We start from the raw sequence: 27,999 nt of genomic DNA, 5'->3' as shown, positions 1-27,999 counted from the left end.
GTAATAAGGAAAAAATGTTTACGGTCGCTTTTGATAAATGTAATAAATCACGTCTTATATATATATATATATTACTGATAATTTATATTATCATTGTGTTATATTATATTGTGCATATTATGGATTTGGTAGAAAATCCGGTTTTCCTCTTGCTGCAGGTTTTATAAGTGATCAAAACTTTAACTGGTTAGACAACAGTTTCCCAAATTAATGCACGTGAAGACAGAATATTCTTTGGACTTTGTTTATGCAACTGATAAAATAAAACCATAAAAAATATTTACAAGGTGTTATTTTTTTATAAAGACATCAAAACTTCAAGATGAGGAAAATGTGTAAACTATACATTCATGTAACACATAAGGTAAAGTACAGTGTAGCATTTGGGGCATTCATCAATGATTGCTATTTGTTGTGCATATTACAACACAATGTCTTCTTAGAATAAGAGTATCTATATAGATCTCTTATGTTCAAATATTATGCAATAATTGATTAAGGAAAGGACTGAATGCATGCAAGAATCTGGTACTTTTTTAGGGCTTCACACTGTTGGCCTCAAGGGGGAGACAGCATATCAAAGAACAAAAGCCATAAAACACGACTGGCATTTTATAGTGTTTTGGAAGAGCATTTTATGTGTAGTTCAGACTGTCCATCATAAAGTTTATTTAAACGAGTTAAACTGTACAAGCAGGTCCCCAGTCAACGACTTCTGAACGCAGTTTCCTCTTCTAATACAGAGCTCATAAGAACCAAACAGATGCATAGAATGAATTGTGTGCTGCTTCAGGGTAACATAAGTTCTCCCAGTAGAAGTGTGTTATTGTGGCAATAACATTTAAATTTCAGAAAGAGTCACCCGGAAACAGTCTGCTTGATTGTCAATGGAAAGTATGAATGTGTCCTCGTTGCAGTAGTGCTCAATAATGTTGTCATCCATGTTGACCAGAATACTAGTGGTTGAATGAAAATGAAAAATTTAATACTATTCATTATATATATATATATATATTAGTCTTTTTTTAGCACTGTTTACTCACCCTTTCTTGCTTTTCTTGTAGATTTTAGTCATTTTCTCCACAGGAACAGAATATTTGCCTGATAACTTGGAGAAAAAAAGAAAAAGAAAAATTAATCCAAACAGCAGCTTAAACAGAAAATCTTCTGACAAGCCTCTGTGAATGGCAGCTTATTTCCGTCTCTGTTGTTGTATTCCATGGAAAGTAATCTGATCTGCTACCAAATGCAGTGTAAAACCTATTCACTCCTGTCCATTAAGAATCAAAGTGTTCATCCCATGTGCTGTACTGCGTGACACTGTACTTACTGCCTCAAGCAAACTTTTCAGTGTTGGGGACCTTAGCATCAGTGCATCAAAAACCTCATCAGTTTCTCTTCTTACATACAGCAGGACTGCAGAAAAATATCCTTAAGAATTCATATAGAAGATTGGGACACATTCTATTGACTCGATTCACACGTGCAGTAAATCATACCTCTCCTTTCCTCTCTGCTGTATTTGGCGGGTGGAGAAATATCCTCTGATGACCGGAATGGTCTTTTCATGGCCACACTGAGAAACAGATGAACAAGTTTATGATTATAATAATGCCTTTCAATGCTACAGTTATACTGCAAGAAACAGATGCAAAACTGGTCTGATGCTTGAGGGACTTTGAAAGACATTTCTCCTATGAGATGTATTTTTATGAATGAATTAAAACCATACCGAATATACAATTAAATTAATAAAAAGACAATAAAACAATAGCCTAAATATTTTCATGTTATGGTCAAAAGCCAATAAATGTCTCATAATAAAACGTTACATTATTTTGTATAAATAAATGACAAGTAAAACACTAAACAACTAAAATCAGGCAAACTAAGACCTCACAACGTTATTATGTACAGTATGAAAATTGATATTCTTGTTGAAGTTTGCTAAAGATAAACTCAAAAGTGCTAACGTATAGTATTTAAGTTACATTTAATTTAAGTGAGTCTTGGATGATGGCAAATGTAATCTGAAAATAAAAATAGGGAAAATAGATAGCAATAAAACACTGGCTAATTACTATCCTCTGATACTGAGCACATAACCATTACTATAAAGCCATATCTTGCATTGCATTGCAATACCAATAGTAATTCTATTATAATTAAACCAGGACATTAAATGCACTCACCCATCACTCTCCACTTCTTCAACGCCAAAACTGAACACCTAAGAGAAAACAAAAGGTTATAGAGACTTAAAACTGAAAATGCTTTCACAATATGCTCAAAAGTATAAGCAACGACTATTGATAATTCAGTTAGAGAGAGATTACACCCACTTGAATAATTTAAAGCACTATAATCTAGTCATTACTAAGAGACTACGCCTTAATAATTAGTTCTGAACAATTTAGCACTGAAACAACTTCAGTGTCACATTGAGAACGGCATTCATCCTCACCTGACCGGCTCTCTGGAGGTTGTTCAAATGGACATCAGGGATGAAGAGGACAGGCTGGGTCTCCAGGTCTGTCATAGTTTTAAAGAGCGTAATATCTGGCCTCTTTTGAGCTAAAGTAGCAAAACTTCCTCTCTTACCTAATAGAGTGAAAGAAAAGCAATGACTCAAGTCAAAATCAGCAAGCTGATGCAGAAAAACACACATAGTCATGTTTCATAGAAGACATTGTCATATTAGGTCAAAACCTGTGATGCAAAATTGTTTTTAATTCATATTCTTACTCATCGCAAAATGCCTACGTGCATTTTATCCATGTTCAGAGTAAAATCATAGATACATGATAGATAATGACACTACATTATATAAACAAATGTATGGTTGACTGACAGAACTCTCACCATCATGACCATGGTTGCCAACAGCCGGACCTTTGACCTTCTTCCGAAGCTGCTTTTTCTCCTCATCACGAATTTTTCGCTCAGCTCCCTGTACAGAAGAGATGTTTGTGTGATCATACTGGCTATTGTTGTTGTTACACAGATAAAAGAAATTAACAAATAAAAAAGCACTATTAACTAAGTTTAGTATATAAAGTAGTTAATTCCAATGATAAATGAACTGCAATGCAAAAATAACTACACAACATAAGGTCACATCATTACAGCCATTACAAGAAATGGTAATGGCAAACAGAAAATGTCCACTGTAATACTTATATAAAATAAGTCAGGTCCTTGACTTAACTTGAGGTGTTTGACCCATAACAATCACACTGACCTTGTCACAGAAGACCTTTATCTGTGAGTAGGCTCTATGAATGGGCCTGTTACTCCTGTTGTTGTAACTGTACGTGTCAATCTGGATCATAAGTGGAAGACCTTTGACTCCCTTCTGTGAGGAGAAATCGGTGCTCAGACAGTTCAGCGTAATGAAAACCTGGAAAAAAAACAAAATCATACACAAATCAGCTTGACAAAACATGCATTTCTGAGCTTGGAAAAGGTCAAGTATTGCCAGGCATGTATGGCCATGTCTTATTATCTTATGACAAAAGAGCCAGGGGCAGCTTTTCCACCAAGCTGCTTAGCTATAAAGGGAATGTTCTCGCAGAATTTAAAACTAGAAAAAACTCAACAAAACAGTGAGGGGACATTCACACAGAACCCATTTTTGCATTTAAAAATAGAAAACAGTACTGTAAGGGTTCTTTCCACAGAACATGTTTTTGCGAACAAAACAAAAAACAAGCACAGCACAGTAAGCAGCAATTCAAGAATGCTTTTACATTCTTGTAAAAGTACATTTAGAAAACATTGCAGTAAGGGGCTGTTCACACATGACATGTTTTCTGAGTTTAAAAAACAGAAAACTGTTCTGTAAGGGTTGTGTATACAGAGCATGTTTTTGCATTTCACAACAACAACAAAGTTGCAGTAAGGATCCATTCACACAGAACGTGTATAAAAACGCATAAGATCGTGTTTGTGCATTTAAAAAACTAGAAAACAGTGCAGTAATGGGCTGTTCAAATAGGATGTTTTTACGATTTATCTCTAGAAAACAGCGCACTAATAGACCCGCAAGTTAAAATAAGTTTAACTAAAAAAAACAGCTGCCTCCACTGCCTTGCACTCCTTGTTTTTGTTTTTAAAACTTCTTTTGAATTAAGTTTTAGACAAATACTTTCGTCTTGCACATTTACCAAAAAAAAAAGCATCTGTCAACCAACCCTAAACTGTTTTTTTAAAAACTCAACACTGTGCTTTAAAAATGCGGTGCGCATGCACAAGATGCACAAGACACAAAAAAGTGCTGCAAAGCTCCAATACTAGCATCATTGTTTCAACCATTGGCATACTAATGTGGTGTGTCAATCTGTTCGACCAATGGCAGACACAGGGAGCGTTTGGGAAACATGTTTGAAAATCATTATTTTTGCAATTCTGTTTGCTAGTGGTGATAAGAGGTGGTAGTGAAATTACACACCTCAGTGTGAACCTTTACAGACTGTTTGATTATTAGAATAATCCGGAATAAAAAGCTATTACTGGATGGCCTCCAAGATTTGAGCAAAATGGTAAATAAAGCCCGGGGCGTGGGACAGGGGGTAATAGTGGGACAGAGTAACAGGGCCCATCGCGACCCCCCTCCCCCCACTGAACGCTATCCCGGTAGCCCATAGCAAAGTCAGTGTACAGGGCCCAGAATTCCCAACGACGCCCCTGAATAAAGCACAGCAGTTCATGTCAAATCTTTTTTAGCACTAGTCTAGCTTTAATCTCAAAAACATCCATCCAGCTTCTGTATAGACTTGTGACCTTTAACAGTGAATAATATATCTTCTGTGTTGAATATGTTCACAATCTTAAAATCTCTGAATGGCAACAACGAAAACCACACAACCACTCTATCATTGTGTGGCTTTCTGTGGTTTATTCAAATAGTAAGAAAAACTCAATTGATTTGAAATATTCCCAACTGTAACCTGTCTTATGCCAATATATCAAGAGACACTGGAAAAACGACTGTTGAAAGATGAAAGGTAGCGAATCTTTCAGCCAGAGGTGAAAATAGTTTCCCACTGAAGGTCTCCCGTGCTTTCATGTCTGTGCCTGTAGCTGTTGTTTCATAGAGGAGCTTGTTGTTCGATGTTATGAGAACCACTTGCGTTCTCAGGACCACGTGATCAATTCTGACAGGAATCAGTTAGCAACTGTGAACACAGACAAATCTTTCACAACCGATCTGTCTAGTGTGGGGTCTGGCTTTCTGTGTGCATGTGGGTGCATGTGAGCAAACGATGGCTGAACAAATACAAAGTAATGCTGAAATCTTACAACATCCTCCAACATTATCAAATCATCATCAGTTGGCTCTTCAAATTGAAGGCATGTAAATGTTTATATTTCTGCAAACCTTTATTAAAAATTCTCAGGAAACACCATATATTTTATATACATTATCTGAATTAGGAAACTGCAAAACAAAACAAAATGATTTCTAGAGGTAGGGAATTTGCTATTAAGATTTCCACCGGCTATTACAATGACACATCAGGCTACTTCAAAAGCCTAGTTTTAAAGACAAATATTGACCATGAGCACTGGGTGGATCTCCTCCCTTAAGCGTGCACTTAAATAAGCTTGTTAAGTACTGGAACTAAGAAGAAAAAATCCTCCTGACAGTGAATAGGATGCTCAGTGAAGAGGAGGAGAAGGGAGCTGTAATGTCTCCTCAGGCTCAACGGCTGTTATCACACAACTTCATCTTGACCTGCACACAGAAAACTTAAGATTCCAGTAAAAGCTCGGAGAATCCAAGCTGAAGCCTCACCTTTGCCTCCTCATTGACGTCCCAGGTGAAGGACACAGCATTGTAAGCGATTTCTTCGATGTTGCCAATTGTGTTGAAGCTCTCTTTATAGTCAGCTGAGGGGTGAAACATGACATTAGTAATCATTTGTAATTTTAGCAAAATTTCTGGCATTACTTATATTTTCTTTAATACCTTAAGTGTAGTATGGTTAAATAAATGTCTGAGGCCACATAGGAAATCTGAGATTCCAGATCTTATTTAGATTTAAAAAAAAATATTAAACCAAATTAAATAAATTAATTTGAATTAAGTTATAAAACAAAACGGTCACACATTATTTTAAGGTCAAATTATCGCTATTAACAAACCATTAACTACGACCTTTGCTCAAACTCCTAATTTGCTGCTTATTAATAGTTAGTAAGGTAGGTTGTTAAGTTTAGGTATTGGGTAGGATATGTGCTTTATAAGTACTAATAAACAGCTAATATGTTAATAATAGGCAACTAGTTAGTAGTGAGAATCGGTCCCTACACTAAAGTGTTCCCAATAAAACAGTCGAAGAAATAATAGAATAAAATAGAAAAAGATAATAAATATTTTTGACTACATTTTTTTAAATCTACAATTTAAGATCTTATTTAGATAAATAAAATAAACTGCATAAAGTAAAATGAATCAAATAAATGTAAAAATTTAAACAACTAAAATAAAATTTTCATCTGGAATTTCTGGCAAAAATTTGGCATGCATGATTTAATTAAATAAATAAAATATCTAATTAATATTTAGATATATTGAATAACAAATACTTTATTTTGAAATGTAAAATCTGGGATTCTAAATTAGATCAATTTAAAATAAATAAAATAAAATACATTAAAATAATATACGTTGAATAAAATCAAATGTAATTAAATTCAGACAACAATCTTAAACTAATCAATTGCATTTATTTTCTTTACTTATTTTTAATATTTTAAAACAAGACATTATATGCAAAAATAATAACATTTAATATACATAGAAATATTTAAGTATCTACATTATTTTTTTTTCTAATCAAGTTTGGGACCTTTTAAAATCTTTTGTGCAAAAGTCCAGATTTTATTGCTTTCACTGAAGCACAAGATGCTCTTATTTCTGATTCTCGAATCATGCTGGATAACATGATCATCAGGTTTTGCCAGCTCAGGTGCTCTTGTTAAAGCAAAGGCTGGACATACCAAATACTGAGCATTTGTCAAATTCATGTCAATTTTCAAGTTCAACTTGTCGCTCAAATTGTTATACTGATAATATTAGTGGCAAAATGCTACATTTTTGCCACACAAGACTTTACACCCCACTGTATTATGAAGATAAGATAAATGTGAGAAAGAGATATTTTACTTGTTTTGCCCTGAGCCAATATGTATATAATATGCAAAGCTGCAAACAAATTTGAGCACTTCAGTTTATATTCAGAGTCATTTAATAATTTGAAGAAAAAAAAACCCACAACGGGACGCATTTTGACCTCAGACGCAGGCGTTCTGTTACACGCTTCACCTCACAGTGCCTGCCTGCTGTGTAAATACAACACCGCTTAAATGTATGGCAGATGTTACTCAAGCCTCCCATTTACAAAAGAGCAGGACCCTTTCCCAAGCCCCCGCCTGTCTGAGGATTCTGCCTGCCCCCAAACGGTTAACGCTCCTATTCAAATCCTGATCTTCTGCCTCAGGCTCTATGAAAAATCCCTGGATACTGTTATTCAAATCAGGACAACATCAGGATCAGCAGATCGGGTTTCGGTCTTCCAAAATCATGCCCAAACCACGTCAGGCTGCCAGCTGCCACGGAGAAGACCATCGCAGTGCCCCTCAGGTGTCAAAACCCCCCTTCCTTAACCTGACCCCTCATTGTCCTTATGGTTCCCAACTGGGAGTTATGATGGAAGACTTTGCCTTAAGCATTGTACTAAAGTTGCAGACCCCTTTTTTAGGATACACCTCAAATAAAACAAATGAGAAACCAGGAAGAAAGAAGATGAACAAAAGGAAGGGACTCTAGTTATCCAGTATCCCAGGGATACAGACGCAGAGCATAAAAGAGGTGGAAAAAAAAGCATATAATGACGCAAACATAGAGTCACACCAACAAAAACACACTGGTTAGGTTAAGTGTTAAGGTATTGTACTATTTGCCATTGTTCGGTAAGTTTTTGTGGGAAAAGCCCAAAATTAAATTATTTCTTACTCTTCTGTGAACATTCTTAAATTAAGATACCTTTACTTGAGAAGCAAACTTACCGATTCCTGAAAAACGGATCAAAATTAAGTGACTCAAAACTAGAAAAATATCTTCCAATGGGGTAAGAACATAAACTTAATTTAAAGAGAAAACAAGTTTACTTTTCTTAGCCCACTTTCAGACTTTTTCTTGTTTCAAGAATAAAATCACTTAATTTTGAAACATTTTTTAGAAAACAAGACTTATCTTATGTAAATTTTCTTTTCAGTACATGCAGGTACGATTTCGCAATGGATTCAAGTTGGTCGTGCAGATTTGCCACGCTGAATAAAAAAAAAAAAAAGTTTTTGCCACATTTTTCAGGTAAACAACATTCACTTTAAAAGTGCTGTTTAATCGTGATTAACTGCATCCAAAATAAAAGTTTGTATTTACATATTATATCTGTGTGTACCGTGTATATTTATATGTATATATATATATTATGTAAACACAAACCTTTATTTGGATGCGATTAATCACAATTAATCGATTAGACAGCACTTTGAAAGTGAATGTTTAAATGTGCTTTAAAATTGAGCTAATGTGCACCTTTCAGACATATGTAAAAGATTCACATGTAAAGCAGATGCCCACCTATGTCAAGGACTCTTTGTTTGGCCGTGTGCTGACGGTTGTGCCAGTAGTTCCAGTGCTTTAGCTGCTCATCTCGACATTTCTCCTGTCCAAACACCACCATCACCACACTCTGAGAAAGACAGTTGTGTTACAATGATTCTGGTCCTTAATATCAATTATATTACAGAGTTGAGAGTGGTTGTCATGGTAACAGCAAAACTCACCCGCACTTTAGTGATGGGATGTCGAAGGCCCTTGTTGGCCCCAGTCTCACTGAGAGTGATGCCGTAGAACTGGCCCTTGTTCAGATAGATCATCGGCCCCTCGCCGGCCTTCTCACGGACCGAACGGGTTGCTTCTATACTGTACTGGAATATATCTCTAGGAGTGGACAGAAAAACTGTTGTGTGAATGGAAATCATAACAGAAAGAAAATCACTTTGTCCACATTTGTGAATAAAGACAGCAGTGAGCTATGCTATAGCGGTGAGCTACTGTATACCATCAATGCAAGTAAAAAAATCATGTCTAATATTCAACTATGATTTTGGCATGTCTGCCATATGTTTTGAGTGTAGAATTTCAATTCTGTCATGCATTGCTGGAAAAAATGTAAAAGATGCATTAATATGATAAAATGTGACAGAATCCTGAATTTTTTTTATTATATTTTGTACACAAATTTTAGGCAGCACAACTGATTTCAGCATTAATAATCATAATAATTAATGTTTCTTGAGCAGCAAATCAGCATATTAGAATGAAGAGTCATTTACACTGAAGACTGGAGTAATGATGCGGAAAATTCAGCTTGGCCACAGGAATAAATTACATTTTAAAATATATTAAAATAGAAATTATTTTAATAATATTTCACACTATTTTTTTTTACTGTATTTTTGATCAAATAAATGCAGCTTTTGTGAACACAAGACCATTTTCAAAAACATTTAACACATTTTACTGATCCCACACTTTTGAACGGTAGTGTAAATCAATGAATATCAAGTGTTTGGCATGCTGCTCTTACATTCCCGAATGCTCCTGGGAGAAATTGTCTGCTCCTAGTGTGGTGGGCACCCTGTACTTCTGAAAAAGAATATATGACAGAAGTATGAACCTACTGAATAACAAATTGGTCTTAACTGCCTTAGGTTTACATATTATTCTCAATGTTTAATGATGAGTAGTAAACTGAGATGTTTTCAACTGACAGAAAGCTCACCATAGTCTCCTCAGGGTAGGAGTCCTCATAGGTGCTATCCGGTGTACTGCACTGTCTGTCCTTCATGTATCTGTCGTGGCTGATGCTTGCTGTATCCTGTAAAGGCTGATGGTAGGTCATGCGCTGATACTGAACCCCCTGCTGATGGTGATGGTGGGAGAATGCCTGAGCGTAAACCTCAGCCTTCACAGTGGCCTCGACACCCTCCTCAACCGGCACTGGACCGAACAGGTCTTGTTTATTTTCTGCACTGTGAACATCAGTATTCAAGGACAGATTGACAGGAAGTGACTTCAGGACCTGGATACGATTCTCTGAGGACTCAAGGCCATCTTGACTGATGCGACTGAAAGAAACCCAAATGAATTAGTCCAAATGATTCCAATTGGAACATGGCCATTCATTCATTCATTCATTCATTCATTCATTCATTCATTCATTCATTCATTCCTGGAAATAAAGTTAAAAATTAAAACAGGAAATCTATGGCTTAAAATGAAGAAATATTTAAGATTCTACATTCACTAATAAGCAAAAATCATGCAACAACATGCATCACGACATGTATCACGAATATGTTCTGAAGTTTATGCTAATTCTTCAGTTCAAAATTTCCCTCAAATTGTTATGCTTTTAATTTGAAATTAAAATGTATTCATTTCAAAAAATTGAAAACAGGTGCATTTTCACAAGTGATCTCAGACTTTCGGACCTAAAAAAAAACTGTGTTGGACTGACCTCTTTTCATGATCTTCTGGAGGTTTGGGTACTGGCAAGAGCCTCTTCTCTTTAGGAACCTAATGGAAAATAAATAGTATAACGTCCTGACTATACATTTGTATATATGTACACAACAGGCACATTAGTTTTCTTCTGAAGTGTTACAGAGGATTTCTGACCTTATAGTAATCATAAAGGATTCCCAGGGCAGCCACACTGTCCTCATCTCCATTAATGCTCATCATGGCCTTGGTGGCAGCAGTCAATGGATTCTCCAAGTATGATTTCCATGCCTCATCTTCACTTGTGAAGTCACGGCGTGATGGAATATTCATGTCATTAGGGACCACCACCACCAGACGCTTACTGAATTAATGAAATTATTAATAAAAGTTCATTAGGAAAGATATACATGTATAGTATATATTTTATTTATAGCATTTATTTGCTATATATATATATACCACCTATCTCTGTACCTTAGGGTTGATGAAGTTTACCAAGGGTTAGAGCATACAACTGAAATTCCCAACACTATCCTTTTACATTTTCCACACAATTGCTATTTTCGGGGGAACAATGGACTATATCCTTCTGGATATTGATACTACAATGAGGAAGGGTTACATGGGAGGGGCTGTACAAGGATGTTAGCTAATATAAGCCACCTGCCCAGGCCCACCGTTACAGATGTACTGCAGCAAAAAAACAAGCCATAAGAGGAAAAGGTAAAGAAAATAAAAGCAATATGTCACACTTGTTCTTTGATGTTGCAATTTACTGTATCTACATAGATTTTTTAGAAAAAAATATTAATAAAGTTAGCAACTATAGTAAAATATAGTGGAGTTCCACAAGGTTCTATTCTAGGACCTCTTTTCTTTTTAGATTTACCTTTAGGTAGTGTAATAACGAACCATGGGATCGAAGCATGCTGAAACATATTCACTTTTAATTTTATCAAACAAAACGACCTGCTGCGATGACATCACATATTAGGGACATAAATGTCATGAAATTCCAAACAGCTTGCTGCTATATAACAGACTTATGTTTCTTATAAACTGCATCAGTGTTTATATTGGTGACTTACTTCTCTTCCTGAGCCATGTGCACTGCTGGGCTCCCACAGTGAAACTGGACTTTCAGGTCGGTGAAGATGCGGCAGGTGAGTCGCGGGGAACGGCTGAAAGAAAACTCGGACTACAGGTCAAACAACTTCTCGCATCCGACACTCATTACAGCATCCTCCGTCTGTTCCGCACAAAGGAGAGCAGCCAAACATTCAGGATCAAGCAGAAAATTGTGTTAATTCTGGTAAGTCTCAAGGTGACTGTCATTGTGAGCAAGCAAAGGTGCGCTCTCGTTACCTGGAGGAGGGGCGAGTCAGCCAATCGCCGTGCAGCTGCTTTGATTCGGCGACGGCGATTGGCTGTAAAGTAAAAAGAAGGCGTGGCAGCCACCTGCGCGCTCATACTGTTAAAACATGCATCCGAGTTTTTCACTGATTGCGCAGATATTTCTCGAGAGGTGTGTTTTATGGGAAATGTTTAAATACGGATTAATCTCTAAATAACCTAGATATAATTTTTTATTTATTAAACAAATGATTGGAGAAGCTCTGTGACGTATTGAGGAGCAAGATGTTTAGGTCTGTACATAACATTGCAGCTGGCAGAGCAGTTAATAATAATAATAATGAAATATGACTTTTGTTTCCATTTTCTTGTTGGGAAAGGGAATGTTTGTTCACGTTTGGCCGTCTGTCTGAGCCTATCCAAATACAGGTATTGTTGACTAGCAGACTGCTATTTGTTTGTTAGGGCTGCAAATAAAAGTGTCTGTTAGACTAACAGGTGTGGCTCTGTTTTAAAAGCTTCAAATGTGCCCTTTCTTTGCTTGCATCTGGGATTTGGCCAGCCTGGGATGAGCTCCTGTACCAGTTGTGCTTTTAATGAGCAGACCAGTATTAAAAAAAAAAAAAATCAGAGATGAAGAGGGCAGGATTCAACAAGACTATTGATCAGTCAGGTGAAATCTGCAGTTATCAGTCATGGGAACGGAAACTGACACCTGAGTGCAGAAAAATAATATTTCATAATTTGCTCCAACATAAAGACTAACAGAGGCGTATAAATACACATCATCTGTCTGTATTTGTAATTTTAATTTGCTTGTCTTGTTCTGTCATGATTACCCCCCACCCCCCAAACAACAACATTCAGTTCTGCTTGATTCGCATCCTTATACGACTTCATGGGACATTTCACAAGAGGTGTGGCATGCCTGAGTACTCAAAAGAAAAAGAACCTGTTTTGACCTGGAGAAGGGCTTCAGCTTCTACCCGTCTGACAGGTAACGATTCTGCATTGTTAGCAAAATGTGACAGTAGTTTACAGACAACACTCACACACTGAACTGACACATTTTACCAGTTGCACCAGTCCAATAAAGGCTCAGAACTCTGGAGAAGGTTGTCCTCTGACAACTTAAGTATTCTCATGTTGGGTGTCTAGTATTATTAGGAAATTCAAATGAAGAAAATCTTTTTCATGCACCACCTTTTAAAAACAGTTATGGTTGCAAATGCGCAGTCACTTGCATATATAACATTAAATGTAATTTGATGGGAAAATATCAGCGAGCAATTCAGGACTAATCCTGCTGACTCACATGATTCACATGATGTCATCTCTTGCCTGAGCATGAGAACAAGGCCCGCCCCAAACTACTGCTACAGAAACCAGAAAACTTCACAACAGTGAACATTTTAAAATGGTATCAGTCTCTGTGCATCTATTATGCCACTCCACTCCAATAAATAAATAAATACAAAATTGACAAAGGACTAATTAGTTTCTTTCTTTTAATTGGGGCATTTTTTTTTTTACTTTTTATTATTCAAGTTTAGTGTATGTTTGTTAGAGAGCATTTCATTTTCAACTTCAAAATGTGTCATTTATTTTAATGTGTTACTTGCCAATTCATTGTAATTATTCTTCTAATCATAATTCTTTATAAAAATTTATTAGCAATTTTTGAGGCAAAATTTTTTCAAAGTCAATCCTACAGCTTTTTTTTTTTTTTTTAAGTGTACAAATGCTCTACTTACACAATGGTTATACTTTTAAAGAATGCTTCTCATGTGGTGGGTAGGAGTGAAAATTTCGGATTTGTTTCACCGCCTATCTAATCTTACAGCACCACAATGATGGTGAATATAGAGTTGCCCGAGTACCACCGAGAGTGTCAGACATGTGTAAGATTTCCTCACTGAAGCCCCTGGGCTGTGCAGGACCTTCAAAAACGGGCTTTTCGTTCATTCATTCAGATTTTATGCCTGAACCCAAGCATGTAAACAAATAATTCACCTCAAATAATTCAACACAAACATAGAAGTAAGATGACATCTTGTGGCCAAAGTTGGTACTACTACATTTCAACCCATTTTTTTGGGGGGGATTCTAAAAGTATATGAATGCAACACAACATACTTTGTTCTCTCAAGATTTAATTTCTGCTCAATATGATAACCAAAACAAATCTCTATGTCTCAAATCTACAGTCACAAAATACAGATTACCATACAAAATCTACAAAATGCAACAATAACAAACAATTTGTTTGACAAAACAATTGTACAGTATACATTTATACAATACTGCTTTCATATTTTTGGCACCTGACCACATGATATGACTGTGATACAGAAATGTTACGTCAGATGTTTAATAATAAAAAAATAAACTACATAAAATATGCATAAAACATGAAATTACAGAGCAATTTTGATCTACCACTTTAACGTTTCTTTTTCTATATTTTTACAAAAACAGCAGTTGTTCAACAAGTAAAATAAAAACATTCATTAACAGTATAGCAGAACCGAATGCACTGTGGTGAGGCATTTGACGTTGACAAGGACATTCAAGAACATTGAACATCAGTAGAAGCAGTTGGCAGAGGGTGATGATACAGGAACTATTAGGAGTTCTGAATAAATGCTCTCTACCTATTGTTCAATTCATTTCGTTCCGCAGGTGAAATGGATACAGGTATGAATGCAAGGGGCATTTGAAAAGCGATGGGTCCTATTTCCTCTTCCACTCTTGATGTTATTTTGAAATGAGCGTGTAACTCAGTATGACAGATTAATATATTAAGTGAAAGGCCGTCAAAATAATTATATAATCTGTTAAAGGGGTGAATGGCAAGCACATGGAACTCAATTCTTCAACAGATGGACGATTGAAGCAAATTCACTGCAATTTAAGCTCGATTTAAAAAAAAAGTACAAAAGGCATACTAAATTCACAGCAACACTTTACAATAAGGTTCATTAGTTAACATGAACTAAGAATGAACAATGCTTCTACAGCATTGATTAATCTTACTGTTAATTTCAGCATTTACTAATGCATTATTAAAATCCCAAGTTGTGTTTGTTAACATTAGTTAATGCACTATGAACATGAATAAACCATGAACAACTGTATTTACATTAACTAACATTAATAAATGCTAATTGTTCATTGTTTGTAATGTTAACAAATGACACCTTATTGTAAAGTCTTCCCAAAATCACTCACCCACAGAAACACTTGAGTGTGTATAAGGCAATTCAGTAACTTGATGCTCATGTGTACAATCCAGAGTTAAAGACGGTCTGTATAGCAGATACATGTGATCATATTAGCTTTGAATCAATAAAACTTTAGTTCTTCAGTAACAAAAAATGTTCTGCGAATAATGCAAACGATGCATCACAACATCTAGAACCAGGATGAGCAAACAGGGCTGTAACTGATATTAACCAAACACATGCACACAACACATGCATACACATTACACAAATACTCTCCTGTCCACAAATGCAGATAAACATGATTACATGCTTTTGCTAAAAATGTCAATAAAACCGATCGCTGCATCCTAAGATGGAACTCTGATTACACTTTTGCATGCGTGTCTGATATTTCAGATGTATATACAAGCCTACAGTTACTAGAGTACAAACATTAGAAAACTGGTAAAAGAATGCAGTTCATTTCATGTCTTTTGAACCTAGACTGTCCGACTAAAACCAAACTAATCCACACAAAATAGGATGTGCGCTTCCAGCACTAAGTAATAAGGCTCTTTAGATTTGTAAGCACAACATGGGGATTCATAAAACTGGAAAATCTGCATGCCTGATTTATTGGTCCCATTGGATAATAATACTGTGATCTGCCAATAATAATGCTGGCCAAACTATGAATTGAGAGAAACTACAAAGTTAAAAATAACCCAAATATGTAAATCAATAAGGCTGAGGTGTTTACACACTATTAATTCAGGCATCAGGTTTTTGTTTTTTTATAAAAATTAGAATAAAACTTTGTTTTACTACGTGCATAAATTATTTCCGATCTTATATTCCTGTCTTAGTCTAGATTAATCTGCCTCATCTAACACCCAGAGAAAATAAGAATAAAACTGACTGTACTTACTTTGACATGAAACCTCTTTTCTAATCAGAAAGTGATTCGAGCTCAGATAAATGCTCTAGTTACCCTAATCACAGGATTACCCCACTCCATCACAGGCCTCTTCCAGGCCCGGTGTGGCTCCCTACAGAGATAACGCAGCCGATAACTCTGTGTGTGCGCGTGTGTGTGTGTCTATATCTGGCCAAGCTCAGTCTGATGAGACCCAGATGCCCTACTCTGGAAAAAACCTGACCCTCCATCATTTCCCTGCGAGTGGAAGGAGCGACTATATCAAAAACTAAATTAAACCCATAAATAAATAAAAGGTTGAAGCATGAGACGCTGATCTCAGAACTGTCCTGCACTGCTGGGGTCACACTGTAGCAGACGCACAATGGACGGGTCGCTCTTTGCCCCTTTGATGAACTCCTCCAGAGACAGTTTTCCTAGAATAAAACAAGAGAGGACACAGGCTCTTAGAAAATCATATTATTTACAATAGAAAAATTATGGCTAGTTTTCTGATATCCGGCTCAATGTGTTAGAATCTGAATCAAGCTGTTCAAATATTATGGAAACAATGGAAAATATTTGAGTGCTTTTATTAAATCAATTTGGTCTTCGGACTAAAAAAGGGCAGGATATAACCTAACAGAAGTTAAGGAAAATTATGCATGTTCTTTTTCTCGATTTTTTACATTCAGATAACCTTTGTTTTCTCAAACAATTACTTCAGTTTAAAAACACTAATGATTGAATAATAATAACAAGAATGTTAAATGTAATCTTTAATATCCATTTTCATACTGTACATTTTTTATTTGAGATGCCTAAATTCACGTGTAGGATCTATTCTAGTTTTCCTGTTTAGTTGCAACAGAAATAGTAGAATTTGAATAATTTGGTATATGACTGATATAGGGACATCCCTAAAAACATGCAGTGACTGAAGCTTCGTATCAGTCAGCAGGTGGCACTGCCGTCTCCTTGCATTCAAAAGTGAGAGTTGGAGTAGGAATGTTTGATATTTGGTTTGGTGTACAGAAACAGTTACCCAGTGAGGAGTGATGAAATGGCACAAGAACAGGTCCTCTCAGTCATAGATTAGCATTCAGTTTAGTCCATGCTTAGACTGCATGGTTTAATTTGATCGAGTTGAGCATTTGTAGTGTTTCGTTCCTCAATTTCCCCACTGTGCTCAATAAAGTAGGCTATCTGTCTGAGAACACACTTATGCTGCATCTGATCCCAAATACACAAACATGCACACAGCCTCCGTCCCTTGTGACTCTAGTCACGAGAGAGCAGGAAATGCAAAAGTTCATCTGAGCATAGAATCAGACAACTCTTTCCACTCTCTTTTCTGTATACTCCCATTTGTGCGGTTTTTGATTAGCAATTTCATGCACACCCCTCGACGCTGAAGTAGACAGTCCCAAGCCTTGTTTAACCGCTAATGGGGCTCTTCAAATCATTCAATAATCGGAGACCTTTTTATAATGGCATGATGCATTTAAATAGGTTGTACTAGTGCGCACAAACAAGAATACAGACTTTACACAAGAATGCAGTCAGAAAACACTTTTGCTATAAAATGTAAAAACATATTACAATATTTAAGAGTAAAATGGGGTGGTGATGGCGCAGTGGATAAGACACATGCCTTTGGTGTGAGAGACCCGGGTTCGAATCCACTGTGAGACACCAATGTGTCCCTGAGCAAGACACTTAACCCCCTAGTTGCTCCAGAGGCGTGCGACCTCTGACATATATAGCAATTGTAAGTCGCTTTGGATAAAAGCGTCAGCTAAATGAATAAATGTAAATGTAATACTTAACACACTTAGTGATGCAAAATGATTTTTGTATTTTACTGAGATCTTTCGGTGATTGAAACAATGATTAATTACGTGAGACATGATATATTTCAGTAAGTTGACAGTCAAATCATGCCATTGGAAAAGCGCTAATTGAACTTCAATGTTTCAGTCAAAGATTTCAGCCCTAAAAGACCACTTGTTCATATACAACTGCTAGAGGTTTCATGATATAGGGAGAAAAAGGCTTTACCATCCCGGTTGGTATCCATTTGTCTGAAGATCTTTTCTGTTCTCTTCTCAGGTGTGGACTCATCCTCTGGCATCTTCATCACTGATGACACCATTTTGTAAATCGCCTGAGGGAGACGATACACAAGAGATTCCCTTTATTAAAACGCCATCACAAAATACAGGAATCTCATATACAGTATTAACTGCTATGGCCTCAACAGTTAATTTACTTTCCCCTCCTATTAATGCCTGTTTCAATCAACACTGCACAGACTTTATTTTCAAACATATAAGAAAGTGAGAACAAGACCTGCGACCTGTAACAGCACTGATTACTCAGAGATGAGGCAGAATCCCAGCACAAGGCTGATAGCAGAGTGATAAGCATAAAGATCATGTAGAAATATGTCTAATATGATTATCTTTAAGAAGGTAACAGGCCTAGATACTGCACTATTTGTGTACATAAATGCAAATATTAATAAAAAAACTATTTTATTACAATTTGTTTGCATAGTACTTTTCGAAATAAATCCTGCAACAAAGCAGCTTTGCTGCTAAAGTGCCATTAGCCACTAAAAATAGTCATTTTTATATAGTGTAAAATTGGCAATGCAATCTACACTGCCCTCACAATTTTTGCTGATCACACCATCTGACTTGTTGAATTTGCAAAAATTACTTGTCTTAGTCTGATGCGTCAAAAACAAACAAAAAAACAATAAACATTCATTGGTTTTACTTTTACTTACTTTACTTTTAGTCATTTAGCAGACGCTTTTATCAAAAGCGACTTACAACTAAGAAAAAGTAACTAAAACTAAATACTCTATACACACCCATTTAAGAAAATACAGAAATTAAATAAAATTGACAAATGCATACAACAACCATACATGTCAACAATCCTTTCTCAAATAAACATCTGATGAGCAGGAAGAGAGGTGAATGAATGATTACATTTCCTCATATATATTTGGTTTGAATATACACTTTTATTTCCCATAACAATAATATCTGAGGAAAAGTGTGTTGTCAAGTGCAGCTCTCCTGTGGAGAGTTATTGACTCTTCTCTTTACAGATGGGCTCCATTTCAGAGCTGCAGCCAGTGCGCACCTCTAATGCATTATCTGGCTATACATCATTAAAAGAGGTGCATCATTCAGTACATCATTAGATTTACCTTGGCCTGCCAGGGATGGAGGTAAACCATCCATCAAAATAAAACAATCAAGACATGAGAGGTGATGGACTCATTTTTGATGCCCGTCAAAACAGTAATAAATTACATTTTTATTCTTGGTTATATGAAATGCATAAACTAAACCACGGTTATTTTAAATATCATTTGTGGGTATAGTATTTTCCTTTATTCTATATTACAGCTAAACTTTATAGTACAAATGTATTATATAAGTTACAAGTCTTCAAACTTTTTGGTTTGTTTCGAAAGGGCCTCAAGATCTGAGAAATCACCTGTTGCTAAAATTACTCTTCTCAGTAAAGCCGCAAAGACAAATCAGGCCAATTGCAATAACCGCAAACACAAAAATCTAAAACGACCAAGATGGCGGCGCGTACACGTCGCGAGGCTCAGCGTCTCTCCAGTTTTTGCAATTTTGCAGTATTTTTCCTGCTCATCTCGGGCCTGTTCGCACTGAACAGCTTTGCCTTAACATCATACACCCGACAGGAGCTTTGGATATCGGTCTGCACTTTTCCAACAGTTTTATAACCAATCATTGACTCATCCCTGAGGTCTCCAGAACACCCGAGGCTACGCACTCTGCTCGGCCGGGCGGAAGTGCTCACAGGCGGCGCCGAGATCGTAGACAAAGGCGGGGGAAGCGCGGAGGACTAAGAGCTAAGCTAAAGCTAACACCGCACTGGCTCTCTTTACCCAGCATTTTCCTCGCTAATGTGCGGTCATTGGTGAACAAAATGGATGAGATACGACTTCGCATCACCCATAGTAAGAAACTTTTGGACTGCAATGTCATGGTTTTCACTGAAACATGGCTACATAACGACATACCCAATAATGCTATTGAGCTAACCGGACGCTACACGCTCCGAGCAGATGACTCCGGCAAGACCAGAGGCGGAGGATTGTGCATTTATGTAAACAAAGCTTGGTGTACGAACTCTGACATTGTTGCAAGACACTGCTCACCTAACCTAGAGTTTCTCATGGTTAAGTGTAGACCTTTCTATCTGCCGCGGGAGTTCACTTCCACCATTATAACTGCAGCCTATATTCCCCCGGATGCTAATGCCAAGCTTGTTATGAACGAACTGCATGCGGCCGTTAGTAAACAACAGACTGTACACCCGGAGGCTGCATTTATTGTTGTAGGTGATTTTAAATCACTCCAACTTAAAGACGCGACTCCCCTCCCCCACCTGGGACATTCTGATCACCTTTCTTTGTTTCTCACCCCTAAGTATTCACCCCTCATCAACCGTGTGACGCCATCAGTGAAGACCATCAAAGTGTGGCCAATGGGAGCAGAGTCTGTACTTCAGGACAAGTTTCAACACACGGACTGGAGTATGTTTGCTTCTCAGGCTGCCAGTGGCTCTCACACGGACATTGATATATATACCACCTCTGTACTGGATTACATCAATACCTCCATTGACAGTGTTACAACAGAGAAACAGATCACAACGTACTCTAATCAGAAGCCATGGATGAAGAAGGAGGTGCGGCTCTTGCTGAAAGCCCGCAACACTGCTTTCAGATCAGATGACGCTCAGGCCTACAGCATATTCAGGGCTAACTTGAAGAGGGGCATCAAGAAGGCCAAGCACTGCTACAAGCTAAAGGTAGAGGAACATTTTTCCAACTCTGACCCCCGGCGCATGTGGCAGGGCATCCAGGTCATCAGTGACTACAAGCCATGCAACTCCACTCCGACGGCCACAGACGTCTCCTTCCTTAATGAGCTAAATTACTTTTATGCTCGCTTTGACAATAATGACAAGGAGACAGCCACCAAGATCACACTCTCAGGAGACCATCAGACCCTCAAACTCACCTCCACAGATGTCTGCACAGCATTGAGCCGGATCAATGCATGCAAGGCTGTGTGCTAAGCCCATTTCTCTACTCTCTCTACACCCATGACTGCATGCCTGTGCATGGATCCAACTCCATCATCAAGTTTGCTGATGACACCACAGTGATTGGCCTCATCAGAGACAATGATGAGACTGCCTACAGGGAGGAGGTACAGCACCTGGCTGCATGGTGCGCTGACAATAGCCTGCTCCTCAACACCAGTAAGACAAAAGAGCTTATTGTGCACTTCAGGAAGAAGAAAAGTGGCACCATGACCCCATCCACATTAACGGGATGGTTGTTGAACGTGTCTCCAGCTTCAAGTTCCTGGGAACCCACATCTCGGAGGACCTGACCTGGACCACCAACACATCCAGCCTAATCAAGAAGGCTCATCAATGCCTCTTCTTCCTTAGGACACTGAAGAAGAACCACTTGTACAAGGGCATCCTGTATGATGAATGTCTAAATGACATCCTGGTGAACTTCTACCGGTGTGTGATTGAAAGCATCCTGACCAACTGTATCACAGTCTGGTATGGGAACTGCTCAGTTGCTGACCGCAAGGCACTGCAGAGGGTGGTGAAAACCGCCCAACGCATCACAGGGACACCACTTCCTGCCATTGAGGATGTCCAGAGAAAACGCTGTTTACGTCGAGCTCGCGGCATTCTTAAGGACTCCTCTCAACCTGACCATAGACTGTTTAACTTACTGCCCTCTGGGAGGCGCTTCAGAAGCCTCCGAACAAAGACCAGCAGACTCAGGAACAGCTTTTTCCCTACAGCTGTCTCCCTACTGAACTCTGCCCGATGATTCCCCCTCACACACCACTAGAAACTCTCCACCCCTCCCCATCACTAAATCGGTTAAAAAAATAAAAAATAAAAATCCATCTACACACTGAGTACTATGTACTGGAAATTTTTATTTTCTATGCACTTTCAATGTTCATTGCACTAGTGTTTATATATCTTAATTACAAATGGATATGAATAAGCATACATTATGTTCATAGTTTTTGCTCATAGTGTACATACATTTACTGCATAATCCATCTGTATAGTATGTTCATATAACCCATCTGTATATCATACTGATAGTATTTAAAAATGGTAAATTATGTCCATAGTACTGCCTTATCTGTATATTTCTGTACATATGTAACATATTGTAGGCACTGTATATCCTGTACCTCTGCTTATTGCACTTCTGGTTAGATGCTAACTGCATTTCGTTGCCCTGTACCTTACATGTGCAATGACAATAAAGTTGAATCTAATCTAATCTAAATAACCATGTGAAGGAGTGCACTTTGATGAGAGCCTGTTTATAAGAGACAGAAATAAGACTTGGGCTCTCTTTACAGTATGGAGCTTCCTGACAGTCTAACACCACAGCTATCCTTGCTGTTAACGCAAGTGAGAAATAACATATGCGATGTGAAAATTGGGTAGCAATCCTGGGTTGGGTTCTCTTGTGTGTCTCCTGAAGTGATATCTGATTCTATTTCAGACATCAGCAGTCATTATGATGATTAGAAAAAGATTTAAAGAGTGCCAATATTAGATTAATTCATAAAAGCGTTAGGAAGCCTGACATACCTGTACAATCTCCAGCATCTCTGCTTTGCTGATGTATCCGTTTCCATCCAAATCATACATGCTAAACGCCCACTTGAGCTTCTGTTCCAGCTTCCCTCGTGACGTGACGCTCAAAGCAATTATGAACTCCCGAAAGTCTATTGTGCCATCACCATTCGCATCAAAAGTACGGAACACGTGCTCGGCAAACTTTGAGGCATCTCCGTAAGGAAAGAAGTTTCCGTAGATTTTCTTAAACTCCTCCATGGAGAGGTTGCCGCTGGGACAGTCCCGTAGAAAGCCCTTGTACCATTCCTGGATTTCATGCTCCGTAAAGTCTGTGCTTTCCAGCAGGTCCTGCATCACCTCAGGGCGGAGCTTGCTGTTCTGCTTCCCCATGGTTTCGTTTCACGAGACAGCACTGGCAAAAGAAGGGAAAGAGCGAAAATGAGTATGTATGGAAAGTTCGGTAGATTCAAGTCTTAACTGGGGTCCCTTATGCTGCCATGATCTTTTATGTAAAATGTCCATCCAATTTACTATAATTTGTGGCTCAGTTAAGAACGCAATAACAGCCTTATTATGAAGAAGTGCTGTCATATATCTTTGAATTTTGTTCATACAATACCATACGCTATATCATAAAGACTGAAGATTTTTGAGCTATATGTATCTATGTGTTTGTTCAACTAGTGACATACAATTGCTCTGCTTGCAGATTTATTCCAAACAGAGACTTCCCAGGTCAATCAAAGTGAGATTGATGCATGCACTGAATTCTTTGTCAAATTAGAATTTAACTAACAATAAAACAAATGCTATTTCTGGTAACTTGGGATTTTTTTATAAGCTATGGCCAATTGTGAAGCCAACCAGTAACATGAGGGCATTCAGCATCAGGAACACCCACAGCGACCAATAACAGTGACTGGCAGCGGAAAAATCACTGTATGCGTGAATGGGACATGAATCTGATTTCCCATAGTACCCATTCAAGCAAGTCACAAAAATAGTTATGCATCAAGGCATGAAAACCACTGGCTTTAAATGTTCCAATTCAGGGAAATGTGTTCGGACAGTGCAGCTGTTTTGCCTCTGATGTCCTCATTAGAGATACAAATGACAAAATCTAAGCAGCAATTCATAACATAAACAGAATAAAACTATAAAGCCATACACAAATTTCTCAATTCATTTTGCATAGCAGCTGCAGTATCATCATCTATAGATGCACAGCGATTCCAGAAGGCATACTACATATAAATAGTCAATTTTACGACAAGATGCCTTTTTATCATGCAAACACAGATCCCTAAAGATGCTTGAATTCTAGGGAATAATATCCCTATATACTGTTAAGATAAAACAATCATCAACACCAGGACACTTTCCAGTCTACCTAATGACCAGATCTACATTGAGCCTTTAGAAGCAGTTTGAGGACAAATTATAATATTGCATAAGATCATTTATATAAGCCGTCCACCTCCATATCTCAAAAGACTTGAGGATTTTCTTTTAAAAATAAAGGTGCAACAGCTAACTAGACATTTCAGGATCTTGTATGAGAAAAATGAGGCAGAATATAAATAAAAACATGTCAAAAAACCAACAAAAACTTTGATAAATCTAAAGAGTACAAAACATATCTAGACATTAATGTCTAGCAATCAACAAAAATGGCAAAACAAAAACGAAAAACGAGTCCATGTGTTAGGTCATTCACAGTCCCCAGCTGCAGAGCCTCCATTCAGGCCGGAAGGTCTGGAGAGGATCAGCTGGTACGTGACATCTGATGCGTCTATATGCAGGAAGGGACTCCTGTTTCTCAGTTGGGTCATGGATCTTTGAACTAATCAGACAACTGTCTTATTAAAATTGTAGGCAAACACTCAGAAGCATACATATACCCCCCAGCCCTGTGAATGTATTGTATACAAGAGTCACAGCATAAAATGTTTAGTTTTAAATGAGCCGAATGAATCAAGTGCACTAGAGCTGTGGAGTGAAGGTTAGGGCAGAATAGGAGATAGTACTCACTGTTTGATTAGAACTGGAGCGTAGCTCTTCAAACTTAAGGGCACTTAAAGATCTGACACTGATTTTCTGAATGACCTGCACAAGTACACTATATCACGTCTTAACTGGTTTCATGCAGGGGGAAAAAGTTTTGCTCTAGCGCTTTCATAAAAACTGAAATACACACTAAACACTTTTTTTTGGACAAACTTTTCTGAACATAAATCATACCTATGAACATATATGGAATATAATGCCATATTTGGATTACCTACACTATGACAGTAACAATTTACACTAAATTAACTCAGCTTTACACAAAATGTGAATTATAAATATATTATAAATATAAATCTGTAAAACAGTAAGATTGTTGTACAGACACACTGTATATGGTATAAATATTTTTGCTGTTTCCTTTGTTAATTATTAGACAAGAGTTAGTGAAAGGAAAATACTGAGGAAAGAGGGAGAATAAAACATGGGAGCACTACACAAACTACACACAATTATTTGCATTTCTGCTTGTGCCGTGGCTCTGACAAATCCTATGCTATTTTATAAACTTTGTTGCATACCAACCTATTACTTGGTAACACAATGGCATGTAACAATAAATACTGTCTGATTATTTTACATGTAAGAAAGATTTTTTAAAAAGTGGTTTATTTTTGCACTCAATTGACTCTACATTGACTTGAAATGACATTTTAAAACATCAAAAACAGAAATAAAATTATTTTATTTTATTTAATAAAATAAAAAATAAAAACCACACTGACCCCAAACTTTTGAACCATAGTGTACACTGTAGAGATGACAAATGGCAGAATTATATTCTATATAAATCAAATATACATTAATAATATTATAATAATGAATTTCACAGTATTGAGTAACTTCTAGAACCAGAAATAAATTCCAGGTAATGACATTTACGTCAGGGAACAAAGCATGCTTTGTAAAATACATTAACCCCTTCAGGCAAATCCCAGACACACCTTCTTCGTTTGACATATAATATTTGTACTTCATGCTGTTTAAACATTGAACACAGAACAAGATTAAAAGTAAATGGAAGACTGGAATCAGAATTTGTTCTTTAACTACATATAACAGCAGACAAGAACCAAATTCCCTATTGAATCACTGTGTGTCTGCCCAGGAACCTGGCCATTCAGTCTAATGATAGAGGCCATTAGCGGTAAACACAGAACAACAACTCAAGGGCTTGTTGTTTGGACTCTGTGTTCTGAACTCTCCCATGTGACACAAGACTGAAATGGTCGATTGTATCTCTGCAACTGAATATTCATCGTGTCATACGCGTTTAATCTATCTTCAACTGCAAATTGATAAGGAAAGCAGATGCTGAGGTCACAATGCATTAGCTATGAACTATATTCACAACATTCTTTTTATGTCATGCGCGGAGAAATAGTTCTCAGATAAGAGGTGTCATGGCTGACAGGCATGTATTAAGTATCCAGCATTAACCCTCCTGATTAAATTGAACATCAATTTAAACACAGAGGACAGACTGGGGCTTAATTACAACGCAGTTAGCAGCAATGCTGTCTTCATGTACAATAATGAATCTCTGTGACCTCTTACCATGTTGCTATGGAAACAGACACTCCATGCAGCATTGGTTAGCAGAGAGAAAACAATAAATCAATAAGACTACAGATGTTTGCATCTCTAGACGGAACACTGCTGCTCTAAACGGATTTCCTTAAATATCTGGATCTCATCCATTTGGAGAGAAGAGACTAATTGTACAGTGATAGCGTTGCACAGGGAAACTATTGAATTTATGACCGTTCCTACCAATAGTTCACTTTGTTTGTGATCCAGTGCAAGCAAGCGTAATCTTTAAATCATTAGCCAGTAAAATGTTTGGGAAAAGACAATTCAGGCAGCTCGTTGCTTAGCCTTAGTCACAACTCTATCTACCACTTCCCCAGCAGAGCACAAACACATCTTTCCTGGATCTTAGCTGACAAGAATTTGTTAGGATCTAGAAAGGATAATTAGCCAAGAAAAGGCAAAAAGCAGGGCAGCAGCATTTTTATTGTTAACTAAACTGAATACTAAAATTCTTAAAACAAATGAAATAAAGCTAAATAGAAATTTAAACCGAAACTCATTCAAAATAAATATAAAAATATAATAAGCACTGTAGGACACTGGGGGAAACATCCTATCTTCCCTTCTTGAAACTGTGCATATGGCTACAAACAGTCATATCCACAGCATGAAAGCAGAGCTTCAATAAGGCGCTCGATCTGGGTGGTAATTTGCTAATGACAGAAAAAAAAATCAGATTAAAGGGGACCGATTATGCAAAAATCACTTTTAGAAGGTGTTTGAACACAATTCTATGGCTGCAGTGTGTGAAAACATCCAGCCTATAATGTTAAAAATCCACCAACTCTTTTTTGTAAAACCAATAAATCATAAACGGTCTCTCCAAAAGAGCGGTTTCAGATTCTCCCTTTGTTCACGTCACCGAGGGGAAAAAGTCCCACCCATTTGTGACACTCTCTGCCCTATTAGCATAAACACAGCCCTGAATGAGAAGCTGCGGCCCGCAATTACTGGAGATACTGTATATAACATGTCAGCACCAAAGAGACATTACAAGTGTTGTGTTTTGGGATGCACTAATGAACATAGGAGTCGCAATAATCTCCCCTCATCTGAGCCGAGGACACTGTGGTTAAATTTCATTTTCGAAGGAAATATCCAGGAAAAAAATCGGTAATGTCCCCTAAATGTTTAGGAATCAATACCAAAGCTTCGTGCGCGAAGGTCAGCTCCAGACAAAGTAAGTATCACGCGTTTGTTTTCCAAATTGCCTTTCTGAAAGAGCTTCTTGGCACTCTGTTAGGCTAATTGCTAAAGCTATCATTGTCTCTGCCTGTTTTCACTGATGCTGCCTTCAAGTGCTACCAGAATGAGCGTGAATAGGAATGTGGTCGTTATAAATAAATCAATTTTATCGATTAACTCGAATGTGTAGTTTACGTCGACTTGTTTAAATGAAAATCGGTTTTCTCTTTAACATTCGCCGACTCTCCCTATTGGGCTCCCGTAATTCCGAATGGGCTCAGCCCTCCCCCCGCGTGTTTGCCATACAGGGTTGGGCCGATAGACGATGCCATCGTCCATCGCAGATGGCTGATAGACATCACAATGTTAAGCCCACATCGTGACCCCCCCCCCCCCCC

General features: G+C 37.5%; 2 protein-coding genes across 4 annotated transcripts in view; both read right to left on the bottom strand.

The window, feature by feature from the left end:
- Positions 1 to 236: 236 nt before the first annotated feature.
- Positions 237 to 11,953, bottom strand: LOC306878309 (grainyhead-like protein 2 homolog). The gene is made up of 16 exons (XM_079430578.1): positions 11,671 to 11,953; positions 10,757 to 10,943; positions 10,596 to 10,654; positions 9,858 to 10,203; positions 9,663 to 9,721; positions 8,857 to 9,013; positions 8,651 to 8,762; positions 5,798 to 5,892; positions 3,242 to 3,400; positions 2,863 to 2,950; positions 2,465 to 2,601; positions 2,193 to 2,230; positions 1,500 to 1,576; positions 1,331 to 1,416; positions 1,044 to 1,108; positions 237 to 956 (listed from the first exon to the last, which is right to left on the bottom strand). The coding sequence occupies exons 1-16, from the start codon at positions 11,685 to 11,687 to the stop codon at positions 842 to 844; spliced, it is 1,797 nt and encodes a 598-aa protein (XP_079286704.1). The 5' UTR covers positions 11,688 to 11,953; the 3' UTR covers positions 237 to 841.
- A 2,116-nt stretch (positions 11,954 to 14,069) lies between these two features.
- Positions 14,070 to 27,999, bottom strand: part of LOC306878308 (neurocalcin-delta A) — a 52,871-nt gene continuing 38,941 nt past the window's right edge. For all 3 annotated transcript variants that reach the window (XM_079430575.1, XM_079430576.1, XM_079430577.1), the window contains 3 exons: positions 22,769 to 23,168; positions 18,119 to 18,224; positions 14,070 to 16,494 (listed from right to left, as the gene is read on the bottom strand). In XM_079430575.1, the coding sequence (XP_079286701.1) occupies positions 16,397 to 16,494; positions 18,119 to 18,224; positions 22,769 to 23,146 (582 nt within the window). In that variant the 5' untranslated portion in view covers positions 23,147 to 23,168 and the 3' untranslated portion in view covers positions 14,070 to 16,396. The remainder of the gene's footprint in view (positions 16,495 to 18,118; positions 18,225 to 22,768; positions 23,169 to 27,999) is intronic.

The sequence above is a fragment of the Barbus barbus genome (assembly GCF_936440315.1).
Source record: "Barbus barbus genome assembly, chromosome: 12".
NCBI classification, from domain to species: Eukaryota; Metazoa; Chordata; class Actinopteri; order Cypriniformes; family Cyprinidae; genus Barbus; species Barbus barbus.
Note: the sequence above shows the minus strand (reverse complement) of the source record. Positions and strands in the feature narration are given on the sequence as shown.